General features: G+C 38.5%; 1 protein-coding gene across 2 annotated transcripts in view; it reads left to right on the forward strand.

Moving 5' to 3' along the window:
• Positions 1-1,903: 1,903 nt before the first annotated feature.
• epha3 (eph receptor A3) overlaps positions 1,904-13,554 on the forward strand; it is a 110,822-nt gene continuing 99,171 nt past the window's right edge. For both annotated transcript variants that reach the window (XM_007557140.2, XM_007557141.2), the window contains exons 1-2: positions 1,904-2,174; positions 11,658-11,722. In XM_007557140.2, the coding sequence (XP_007557202.1) occupies positions 2,081-2,174; positions 11,658-11,722 (159 nt within the window). In that variant the 5' untranslated portion in view covers positions 1,904-2,080. The remainder of the gene's footprint in view (positions 2,175-11,657; positions 11,723-13,554) is intronic.

Raw genomic sequence — 13,554 nt, forward strand, 5'->3', positions numbered from 1 at the left:
TGCCTTGCCTTAACCTCCAGCTCCAACCCCCAACCACAACAGCTGGTGTCTCAGCAAGGGCCCTGACGTTATACTGCCACCCAAGCCTTTCAGGATACAACAAGCTTTGTGATGTTGGGGGCCCCTAATGGTCTTCTCAAAGAATTGTCCACAGTAGACCTGACCACATGCATATCACATGTCCTTCAACATAGCAATGAATGAAACGTTGCCCCTTCATGAAATTAGTATGACAAGTTAAAAGATATAATCCCGGCAGTATGAAAAACACATCCAATGCAAAACTAAAATATCAACTTCCCTTGGTTTGTTTTAGATCACAGATTCAACATGGCAAAACATCTCATGAAATGAGTGTGTAAATGAATGTATTCAAAACGTTTTGGGGTCACTTTTATTCTCATGCTGTTACTTTAACAACTATAACAAAGTGGTTTTTTCTTAATTTAAAAAAAAAAGTTATAAGTTACTTATTTTTAACCTTCAACTCTATAGAAGTGAAAGTATTGGGTTAAAAAACTTAAAGCAGACAGTTGGATTACACTGCAAAAAACACACCATAAGATTTTGTCCCATGAATTCTGTTGTTGATGATGCAGGAATTGAAGTGCCTCTTAGAAACAATATGTTTAAACAGATACACAAGTGAAATAGCTGAATTTCAATTAAAAAAAGAGCGTTACAGCCATTAAAATGTGTTGTTCCTTGAATGTTAAGTTCAGTTCTGTGATTGTGTTTATGTTTTTGCTGCTTTGCTGTGCCTTTAAATGGCCCCCAGACTACAAAATATTCTTATTGAAATAAATGGATATCACCTGATTAGCCTGCTAGGAAGTTTAGCCATAACAGGAGCATAACTGCTCAATCAAAGCATTAACTTGGACTGAAATACTAACCACAGCAAAGATGTGTTTTGTTATTTGTAGTGACATGTAGCATCATGGTTTGACTCTATTGTTGGCATTGTTGCTAAGCTGGTTACAAATTAAACTTATTTCTATAATGCAGAAACATTATCAACCACTACTCTCATGACAGGTCCTCACCCTTGCTGAGCTGGTGTGCTAAGATAACCAACATATTAGTTTTACTATCATAAACTGAGAATCTAACAAAATGAATGAATTTAGCTGAACATGTTTAAGACCAAGCTTTTCATTGCTGCCTTCAATTGAAAACATAAAGACTGAGTGTACCGAAAGTAAGCTGACATGATTTTTTTTTTTTTCCATCACGCTCACTAAGGTGTTTGAATAGTGAAATTAATTTTAAAGGGTCAGAGGTGAGTGACAGAAATCCAAAAGGATTTTAAAAGCATGTTGAAGCACACAAATAAATAAAAATGAATTAATAACTATATAGTCCCTCCAGAAAATCTCCAAAGAGGTATTAAGATGGTAGCCACGAATAATCTTGCAGATATTCACTAAAACAATCCCCCAACATTTTAGGGGTTCAGTTATGCTGTTGACATTTAGTATTAAAATTATTTTTTTAAGTGATACAGAAGATTGAACATTACATTTATAGACAGAAACATTTAATTAGAATTTTCTGCAGTCCACCTCTGACTTTTGTTCTCACTTGTCACAAAATATTACATTTTAGCTGTTCATTAACCTTCTTAACCTCATTAAGCTATAATATAACACAGATGCATAGTTGGAATTACTACATATTTAACTAATCTTAACTAATGTTGATAAAGTAAAACAAAACAGCATCATGCAGTTCCTATGTCACTCCATTTTTTTAGCTCGTCCCTGAATCCCAGGTCGTATTTCTTGTTAGGTTGATTCAAACAGTTTTTTTTTTTTTTTTTTTTTTTTTTTTTTTTAAAAAATAAAGGTAAAATAAAAATAAAATAAAAAAACCATCCTGCTAGACTTCAGTTTCTGCTTGACCTGTGATGAACTTGGGCGCTGTGTTTTGCTGTTGGTTTGACTCTGTAGGACCCAGCGGAAAACTGCTCTTGCTGAAGAGAGACGGAGCAGGAGAGAGGGGGGAAAGCTGAGTGGAGAGAAGACGTTCCCAGACCAGTCAGTGGCTTCATGGAGTTCTGTACCTCTGATCCGCCGCCATGGATTGCAATCCGCGATCACTTCTTTTCATTTTACACCTCCTAATGTCCTGCGTTGTCCCTGCTTTCTTCATCATCTATCCCCCCAATGAAGGTAAGGCAACTCCGCGGACATTTGAATCAACGTGAACGCTCGCTACTCTGTGTGTGTCAGTCAGTCTCTCTGCGTGTGTGTGTGTGTGTGTGTTTGTGTGTATGAGAGGGAGAGAGAGAGCGAGCGTGTGTGTGTGTGTGTGTGTGTGTGTTTAAATGGTGCGCTTCACTCCGCACTGATCTCAGCATGCCATGCGCCCGTCGCGGATCACTGTTCAAATAACTGCGACAACAATAGGAAGATGATCCAAAGCGCACGGATGTGACAGTGTGGCATCAACAGACACAAGACGTCATTTAACTGGCGAACTGTGTGGGACGTTCAAACTGAACATAGATCTCGACAAGGGGGCGTGAAAGGCAGATTTTGGACTGTTATTAGTTATTAAATCTACGTGAATTGAAGGTCAGTTTTGAAAGAACTCACAATGCGCACCTTGGGAGTTGTTACGGAGATACAAGGGAACTCTTCGTGTTTAACTGTCTGTTACTGCCTGCCCACTAATCCGTTTGGGGTAAACGCCCCAGTTACAGGATAACTGTGAGCCGAACTTCATTTCAGGACAATAAGTAGAGGATGAGCTCAGTCGCAGTGCGCGTAAAAACGCACAGGATTGTTCTTTTAAAAGAAAAGAAGACCCGCATATTTTGACCCGTAAATATACTTGCAAGCCATTGCGAACATGTACACTATGACATTTAAAAGGCTGTGCAACAATTTCAATTTTCACATGATTTTTACCTTCTCACCAAACGCGTTAATGCTCAGTTGTGTTCCCTGCGAAAGTTGAGGAGACTTTTTCGCCCGTTATGAGACGGGTCCTATAAGTCCACACAGTCACTTCCTTATATCTGTAAAGCAACACTCATGAGCAAAAATAAAGACATTATAAACGATAAATTGCTAAATTTTTACTATATTCACAAGCCTTATGAAATCCTTAGAATAGTGTTCTCAAAAATGCTATATTTTTGTCCGATGTCTATCAGTTAGTGCCGAGCAGAGAAGCAAAAGTCAGACGAGTATTGAAGATGCTCATCCCGCAACACTATTAAAGTCGGAAAGCAATCTAAGCAGAATAACGTATAATAGCTGGTTAAGAGTTTATAAATACAGTAATTATGCACTGCATTTATACCGCTTTGTTTAGTTAGTGGGACACAAACTCACTGATGTCTCAAATGAGTGCAGTTAGCTTAAACTTTTGTAGGAAAGTGGTTGATCAAAGACAAAAAAAAGCAAATTTATTAGATATACAAATCATATTTAGAGACATTCACAAATTATGTTTTATTTTTCTGTTGCCACCGCTCTATGAAAACTCAGGTTTTAGGCCACACAGTGGCGTCCCTATTTGAGACTTCCAAAGTGAATGAACTTGAAAATGTACTTTTTAAAAGTTGGGCAAAGTCTCCTTATGAACTCCGAGGTTAGTTTGCAAGACAAATAAATCTAGATGAAACTGATTTCGGTTTTGAACGCTTTGAAATGCTTTTGAACGATATCATTCAACTTTTTTTTTCTTTCTTTTTTTTTTTTTTTCTCCGTTTAGAAAATACAGAAGAGAGTTGTCTGCTTTAGCCCCTGCAGTGAGGGGCGACCGGACTCTGGTTCGTTTGTATAAAGCAGCGCAGGAGAGGAGAGAGCATTAGATGTAATTTATGGTCGCTCCTTGACGGCGAGAGTTAGGAGAATATGCTGCGTGACAAAATGGAATAAAAACCAAACGCTTACGCAGACCTACAGCAAACAGCTCAGACTCCGCGAGGGGAACTTTATTCAGTGGCGCAAGATACCAGTACTGAAATGTGTTCATGAGACCTATTGCTGATGGACGTTAGTGAAACTGAAAGACCTAACACTCACGAAATATAAGAAAAATATGTCACAGTGGAGAGGGAGTGTGTGTGTGTGTGTGTGTGTGTAGGTGTGTGTGTGTTTGCTTGTGTTATTTATTTATTTATTTATTTATTTATTTATTTATTTATTTATTTTTCCTGAGAAGACACTTTTAGCATTCGGCATTCATGAAAAAAAAAGGCACACACACAAACGCACCAAAACCAACTCCTTTAGAGACTCGCGTGGCTGGTTAAAAGCGCAACATGCCAGAAATTAGGCAATTAAGTCAATTAACAGAGTTTTCTATCTCATTAATCTGCCAGGGAGCGTCAGCGTGGAGCTGCTCCGTCCTTACAGAAATACATGCAGATATCAGGAGCTTATGATCTCGTTGAAAACACGTTTTCAACACGAAAAGCAGCTCGCAAGAGTGAAATTGCAATGCAAAATATAAAACAGCGTCCATCATTGCGACGGATCTGGCTGCTGCCCAACGATCAAAGACACACAGCAGAGCTGAAGAACGCTGACCATTGATTTATAAAGCGCACGATAAGCATTGATTTAACATTATTAATCACCAAACTCGTTCCAAAGTCACTACAAAAGCACTACACGCTGCTTGACCTTACTTATAGGCGTGTCCATCCATATACGATATAAGTGGAAAGTGCTCCAAGCGCGGTTTGTCTAAATCTTATATCAAAAACAGAACTATTTTAGTTCATATAAGTCTTGTTTATAAATACTTTGAATTATATGATGAAGAAGTTCCAAAATTTCACTTTTGCCTTATCACAAAAGAAAGTTTTTTTGTTTGTTTGTTTTCTTTTCTTTTCTATTGTTTCGTGTGTCTCTGTGAGTAGGGGGCTCTTGTTTATTTATTTGGTTTGTCTTTTTCCAGTCGTCAATGCGCTGGTAATTAGATATCCTATTTGAAGCAGAATATTCATTTGAACATGCCTGCTATTCAGCAAGAATTCGGGATCATTCAGTCACTGTGCAACTTAGCTGGTAGAGAATAATTTATATAAAAAAAGGTCTAGAAGGGATGGACCTTTTTTCTTTTTTTCTTTTCTTATTTTTTAGAAACTGCTTTTGTTACAGATTTTATGAAGAGTGTTGCAGCATTACTTCCAAATTAAATACAAATGTTTATGCAGGAAGCCACATGTAATCACAGCTTAAGCAAACGATAATGAAACCTTTTCCATTTATTTAGTTCCTCCTCATTGAGAGAAAATGCTTTTTTTTTTCTTTTTTTTTTCAAATTCAGTTCCCCATGTCCCGCTATGGCTCCACCGTTTTTTACTTTTTCTTTATATATATATATATATATATATATATATATATATATATATATATATATATATATATATATATATATATATATATATTATCTATTTTTTTTATTATTTCATGGACTCGTGTGGCCTTTAGTAGGTCAGCACGATATCTCGTTGAAACCTTTCGACTTAGTTGTAAGGTATTTATTTATGTATTTTTCAAAAATGTAAGTTGTAGGCTGCATTTGATTGTCGAGGTTCTTTCTTTCATCACTGATGGAAGAAAGAAGAACAAAGTTGTGAATTGGCGCAGCTTGTCCTCTCAGGTGGTGTGAGGTACAGGCCCGCTGCGGGACGCCTGGAGGCCGCGGGTATTTTTAGCTGCTCGCCCCGAAGAGCCCAGAGCTCCGGTCCCTCTGGGACACATGAACGTTTGTGAGCTATGGTACCTTTCAGAACTGCAGGAAATTTTAGTGCACTCACAAAATAATAATGAAAAAAATATATATAAATAAATAAATAAAATCCCAGCTTCTCTGTATGTGCTGTAAGCCATTGTGTGTGCTCGCCAAATAAGGAAGACTGACAACGTCAGCTTAACATGATTTCAACTAGTTTAGAGTGAAACTTAAGGATTAGGTCGAAACTATATGTTCCCATGCTGTACACAGCATGCAGAGGAACATATGTCAGCGCTAGTGTTTTTGTTTGTTTTTTTTCTTTTTACAGTAAGGCAAAAAAATATAAGGCATAAAGTGAGAAAACAGATGGAATGAAAGAAAGAAAGAAAGAAAGAAAAAGAGAGAGAGAAAGATAGAAAGAATAAGAAATAAAGAAAGAATGGGGACAGAGGGGCTGGGCAAGTAGCAACAACATCAGACAGAGCGACTTTGCTCTTGAATAATTCATAATGGGAGGTGAACACTTCACCCTTTAACACAGACACAAGTCGCCTTGCTTTGCCTGCAGTGCGGCCTGCCAGCTCTCACATGCACAGAGGCATCCTACACAGAAATACTCTATTCTATTCTATTCTATTCTATTCTATTCTATTCTATTCTATTCTATTCTATTCTATTCTAATCTATCAACAATCAACATCTTGATGCCATTAGTCTGCCTCTGCATGTTCATCAGCTGTGCACTAGTTGCAGGGGAAGCTCGAATTAAAATGTGTGCTGGAAAAATCAGCCGCTGTAAATTATGAGAACACAGACATCAAAATGAGCACTGCCTCTCCCCCTTTACATGCCTGGGCTCCCCTGCTCTACATATGCTGCGCCGGGCAATACCAGATATATGATTATACAGCATGCACAATCATCATATATCTAGTGTCATTGACCGCCTCCATTTGTCAGGTTCAGCTTACACATTGTGGGTTTTTAGACGGTGGTCTTGGTTTGCTGTATATATATTGATTCACCTGTTTCCACCTCTGATGTTTTGCTCCCTCTCAGACAGGCTGGCTGAGTTTGCTATTAATACTCCCGTTTAGAAGCATTCCCTGATGGGGCAGGGGCCATATTCTTGGCTGACGTTAGCTTGCTAACTGACTCTGTGGGTCCGTGTGTGTGTGTGAAAGAGAGAGAGAGCGCGTAAAGACTGTCAGCAAATCTTTATGTACAGTTTTATTTTGTGTTAGTTTGAGGGTTCAACGCGCAGAAATCGCAGAAAACTTGACAAAAGTTATGCATATGTATGTAGCAAATGTATGTAGCTCTGGGCACAATTGCATATGAGGGCAGACGACATGCGTCTTATAAATTTTGAACTTTATCTGGTACCTGATTGCCAATTGTAACAATATACACACATATTTACATGTACATTTTGGTCTATTTGAATATTTCTCAATGTTACGTTTATTACCAAATTCAGGCAGTGAAACTCATGTGTTTGACGTGTTAAACACAGTGGTGTGTTTAAATTTGACAATAGCTCAAATGTGATGAACCCCCAAAATCCTGTTTATTAGGAAAACAGCAATAGCATATAAGATAAATAATAATGACACTTTTTAAAAAAAAAAAAAAGAAACTCTGGCCTACACAGAAAACCACTGACTGGAGAGTTAGTCCTAAAGAATCACAGGTAGCTGCACCAAAACACATCAATAAAAAGTTAAATGGAAGAAAGAAGTGGAGTAGAAAAATGTGCACAAGGGACTGGGATAACCACACTCTTAAAACGATTTTAAGCACACCAAATGAAGAGCTGTGGAGTTAATAATTATTTGTGGAGGAACATAATCTACTTTGTCGATTCATTGTTTTGTATTAAGTCCAAAGTAAGCTCAGCTACCAACTAGAACATTTTGAAGCATTTCGTGACAAACTTTGATTTCAGACATTTATTTTTAAAAAGGACTTGACACGTGATGGCACCACCAAAGTTCGGACACTTGCAGAAATAACTACGGTATAGCTTTATTTGAATGGCCAGAAAACCCGAATGAACTTCACCTAAACCCATAGTCTGTTAAGTTTTGTGAAGGCGACGATAAGCGATACCAGAACCAGCAATACAGAGGAGTTGAGAGGAGTTGAAAGCCACTATTAAAACAACCTGGGCTTCCATAACATCACATCAGAGCCATAAGTTGATTGCCCCCCATGCCACCCCTCATGGAGGCGGACGAGTAGCGAGTGCTTATATTATTTCCAGCAAGATTTGGGTTACCAGAAAAGAGCTTCAAATACAGATTTCTGAGTGAGAAAAATATATAAAATATGAGCGTTTCCATTCAAATTAACCTCATGAAATATATATTAATATTTAAATCCTTTCAATTTTGTTATTTGACTCAGACATTGAAGTAAATCAAACAACATGAGAAATATCTCACTTTCATTCATCTTTGTTGAACAGAGTCTAACTGGCAGACACGGCAACAAAGGACACACCCACAATAACACAACAACGATGCAGCTGAGCGCATCGTTTCATCTATTTATTTGTATTTTTATTGTACTTTTGTAGCCGGTATCAGTGCATCTCTATTTGTGTATTCCCACTGTTTCCTTAAATTTATTTGTGTTTATTTGTATATGCATCGGTGCTGATTTCTCAAGCCAAGTGCAGCTGAAGGGCCCTTTTTTTCCCTTCCTACGATATGAGAGCTGTCTAATTTTCTGCACTCAAATTCCTTCGCTCAGCTCAATTTGAGATGTGGGCTTGGCTTGTTGAGAAATGTAAATTGGAAGCAATGGGCCTGGATGCAGAGCTGCTATTATCTGACATGAACAGATAGCTTCATTAGACTCTAATAGTAATGTGTATTCTGCCACTCAATTGCCTGAGTGCTGCTGCAATGCTGTGGCTCGACTTAGTAGCTTTGAAAGCCCAGAAGTAGATAATAAGTCTCTGTGTGCCTCTTCCTTTCTGAACTCTTTTTGTTGCCACATCTGCTGATATTTACAAAGAAAATTGTTATATTAGTCCATGTTAGATTGTTGCCAGGTATCCTGGGATGACATTTGGAAAAGACTCGTCACTGGATTCAGAATGCTAGTTTGACCAGGAGAATCCAGGGAGTATGCGTTTGCAGTGCTTGAGGTCACAGCTGTAGGGTCTAGTTGCGCTGCTGCTTCACTCTGCGATGGGTGTGTGCAACTTACTTGTTTGTACGTGCTCGAATCTAAATCACTTTGCTTTTGGAAGGAAATGAACTATAGAGATGAGTCAGTTTTGTTGCAAGAGTAACCTTTCAGGGATTTATTATGCTTTGCTTTGTGATCTTTTGTGGCTTTGGAAGAAAAAAAAAACTGTTTTGGAAAGTCTTTTAGCTCACGAATAAAAACATTAAAATAATGAGCATTTTCTCAAACAAAAAATGGCAAACTGAGTCACAGCTTAGAGTTCTGCCTTCTGCATGTCACTTGCAGATTCAAATGAGGTACTCAGTTGTGCTTCTGAACAAATGAGGAAACTTTTTTGAAATGAATGTTGAAAAATGTCGGCCAGCAGCTGCAGCATGTTGTACTACCGACTCACAACATGACGTTTTCAGCTCAGCATCAGACTGGCATGGCTCTCCGGCAATGGTAAAGCAGGATCAAACGGTGATCTGTGGCTTTCGCCTGGCAACGGATTCATTACACACATTCTTTGTGTAAAGAATCCGTACAAAATGAGTTTTTATTTTGCATCAAACTCAGCATAGATGTGATCCTGAGCTCTGGAGTGGAGCTGAAATGACTGTTTCCTCTTCTCTCTCTTGGAGGAGCCAGCTAGCATTGGGCTATCAATGGCAATTTAGGAGAACTGGAAACAACTGGACAAGGTTCTTTCTGCAGATTTTTGAATGAAACAAGGACTTAGTCTTTTGGTTGGGCCAATATAGTCACCTGCATAGTTTTGGATTCAGAGCTCCTGCGGTTTCTGGAGTGGCCCTTCTCTCTGCCTGTAGAAGAAATGAGGGGGGCTTTCAGATGACAGAAGAGAGAGATTGTTTATCAAAGACCTTTACAAAGGTGTACCATAGACCTCGACCGCACAGTTTCCTTCCTGAAACTCCTCCTCTTCCTGCTCAATCTCACAGTGGGTTGATGCAGTGCATTGTGGGATTAATATTCCTTCATGACTGGAGGTCCAACACTTGGATGTTTGATTTGCATCTCAAGTTTGTGTTTCTGGTTGTGACAGTTTGCCTGCTGAAGTCAGGTTTATGTTAAGCAAATAAGCTGTCTCACTATTCTTTTTTTCTGCGTGATCCGTACTGACAGCCTGCTTCAATAGCAATCTTTCACTCTGCGAGAATACAACAGCAGAAAATGCTCCAATTCAACTCAGAGCTCAGCAGGAACAACGCTTTCCTATAGCACTATTTACCTGCACTGCTGGTCATAGAATTTCTATCAGCACTGCAGAATTAAAAATAAAATAAAATAAAATAAAACTCTGCTTCTCTGCTTCACTGACAAGGGTATGACTTCAGCTCACCACAGAAAACTGTTTTCCAGTCTCCCAGCTTGCATCATAGCACCACTGAGCTCCTTGTCTTATTTGTCCCATGTCATATTTCCTCTATTAGACATGGATTAACTCTATCTGCTGTTGAATGCCTGTTTGAAAAAAGAGCGGCTTCTTGACAGTGGCTTCTTGAGCACACAGACACACACACACACACACACACACACACCCACACACACACACACACATATGGAGGCCACATTTCCATTCTTTCTAAATGGATTCATATTTTGGTCATAGTGTGGCCAATGGAATTTTGGACTACCTCTGAAAGTGGTGATTGCATTTAAATTTTGATTTGAAGCACTTTTGCTTTACCTGGTTACACTTCAGTCGCCATGAATGAGTGTGCAGCAAGGTAGGCCGGTGCTTGAATGGGTCAAAAGCACGACTCTTTGAAACCAAGCTTGTCTCCTGGCTTCTTTAAATCCTGGCCGTATTCAAAATACCTGCAAGGAAAGATACGCTTTCTGTGTTCGCCTGTGTCTTATGCAGGGTGTTTGTAGTTTTCCAGGCAATATAAACCTCTTTCACAGTTGAGGAAACATATTCAGCTAATACAAACTAAAATGCAGCATTTGCCTTAAATGGAAAAAGGAGGGTTATTTTAGTTGTGGAACATATTCATTGGCTTAAACTCCATTGAGACAGAAGCATATCTGAGTAGTGATGCTGAATTTTCAAAGTCTTATGCTCAGAGATGTATGATTTAAGTCAACTCTGTTCAATCAGCCTCTTGCTACTGAAAAAATAAATAAATATTCAACAGCATCATACTCTCTCAACAACATAACATGACTTATCGTTCACGTTCAGCGATGACTTTCTTCTCACCACTGTTATACTTTATTTAGGAGCATGAGATTTGTAAGGTATTTTTGAAAGCTTTCCACTTCACATGTATCGGCCACTTACATAAAATAAAATACTTTAAAGCTTGTGATTTTTGGCGACATGTCAGAAAGCAGAAATAGTTTAACAGGTATGAACACTTTTACAAGCTGCTGTATTGCGTAAGGAGCAGCAACAAGGATGTTGCTCCGTATGCATTATAATGAACAATCCAAACTATTTTACATTGTTAAAATATAAAATAGTTTAGGTCTGACTGTAGTGTTAAGCTACAGGCCAGGTGAGGAACCTGATAATTAATAAAGGTTTAAAACAGGAACAGAGAGTCTTTATGTGAATCACTGTCTTCACAAAGTTCGCCATGGAGTCATTTAATGCCATCGTGTGAGTCGGAGTGTGTGGCAGCTGAGTAAATAATCAGTCCTTGAGGTTGGAGATTTCTCCTTTGGGATTAAATGAAGGCTAATTGGGGCTAACAAGAACTGGTCACTCATATGCTGTCTGTTTTTCCTTTTCTCTCCTACCACAGTTAACCTGTTAGACTCTAAAGCAAGCCAAGGGGAGCTAGGATGGATTTCCTACCCATCACATGGGGTGAGTATCTTTAAGTCTTTTACCTTCACCACTTTAATCATGCCTGAACTGCATGAAGACTTAAACCACAAAAATCATGATGTTTAGACTCCATTGAACAACAGAATCAAGTGCAGATTAACCCACTTTCACGGACGTTTTTGCCTGTTCTTCATCTTGCAGGTCAAAGGTTAAGTATTCAGTGTGCCATATGGTTGAGATACTTCAGGGAAACTGTACGGCATTCATGTGCTGTCGTTTGTGCATTTGAATATGTGTGTGTTTAAGGAGAGATTAAGGCATTAACAGGCTTCAGGTTCTTGGCCCCAAATGATCCTCGTAAGAGGAGATATAAAAATTACTACCTCTAATAAAATATTGCAAGAACAACATTGATGGTGTTTACACAATGCATGCAAACTTAGCAGTCTTATTTGTTGTGAACATTATTTGAGTTACTTCAAACCACAGCATTTTCTATTTTGATATCAAAAGTTTATTATCTTTCACCACATTTGTATTTGTAGGAAAAGGTTTAGCGCATAATTTAAAACAAAACATGTCTTCAAATGTTTTTATTCATATGTTTTTACGATAGAAAAAAAGTATCGTGAGAATTGAACGAGTATCGCTTATTCTTAATATACTCCTAATAAAATGTAATTAAAAAAAATGTAAGGTACTCCTAATCAATTAGGAGAAGAGATAAAATGTTTTCTTAATAACTTAATAATTTAAATGCACCATACAGAAAATAATCACCACAATCTTATTTTCTTGAAGACTTTCATAATTCTGTGTGCTTCAAAACAATTTTTTTTACATGCATTGTCACCCCTTAAAAATTTGAGTTCTAGTTTACAATCATGAAACCAACGTATGAATAAGAGTAAAATACATTTTACATGGCATATTGCTCATTATGCAGCTCCAACATATGTTGACAAATCTTGAACTGTCCTTTTTGTCCCCCCCCCAAATTTGAAACATATCACATTTTTGTGAATAGTACAACGCTTTATGTGAAGAAGTTATAGGAAAAATCTGTGAAATAAAAAAGAAAATGCAGCCTCTATCATCTGCGAGTCTGTCTTTCTCCACCAAAGCCCTCCAGTGGGCTCTTGTTCAGTGTTTATTTGTCTAACTAGTTAGACTCCTGCGCCTCTGGGCTGGCCTCCTGTCACCCACCACCCCCACTTCTCTTTTACTCTCTCTCACACAGACTCACACAAACTTTCCCCCTCACACACATACACACACACACACACACACACACACGCATACACAATTCCCTGTTTTTCCTTTATTAAGTGTTAGAATTACTCTTTGGCAGTAGCTTAAGGTAATCCCGTCATTTGTTCCATTGGACTGCCAAACCTAGTTTCCTTCGGCCGTATACAGCGCTGGCACTGTCGGAGTATGCCGAGCTTCTCCAATGAGGATCAACCGCAATGAAAAAAAAAGAAAAAAAAAATCACAGAAAAAACTGCATGCACTTTAAAATCCATTTGGTCTACAGACGATTGCAGACTACACAATTGCAACTGTGCGACTAAATGACGGAAGAGATGGATGTTGTGCTGGCTAAAGTTATTTGCGTGTGAGCAACTAGGAAAATGTGCACTGATACGGGTACTTGATACAGCCCTGGCCATTGGAATGTGTGACAGAGGTTATGCAGTTTGCAGAGAAATGTCTGTTTTACTTCACATTTTCTTCTTTGAACTAGTTTAGATAAGACGTTTGTGGTTATCCGATTTGTAAAAGTGGTGTGAGAATGGCCGTCGGTGTGATTCCCTACGGAGAACCTTTCCAAGCAGAATGAGCAGGGAATTAGCTAAGGGTTGAAAAGA

The sequence above is a fragment of the Poecilia formosa genome, unplaced genomic scaffold (assembly GCF_000485575.1).
Source record: "Poecilia formosa unplaced genomic scaffold, Poecilia_formosa-5.1.2 Scaffold84, whole genome shotgun sequence".
NCBI lineage: Eukaryota > Metazoa > Chordata > Actinopteri > Cyprinodontiformes > Poeciliidae > Poecilia > Poecilia formosa.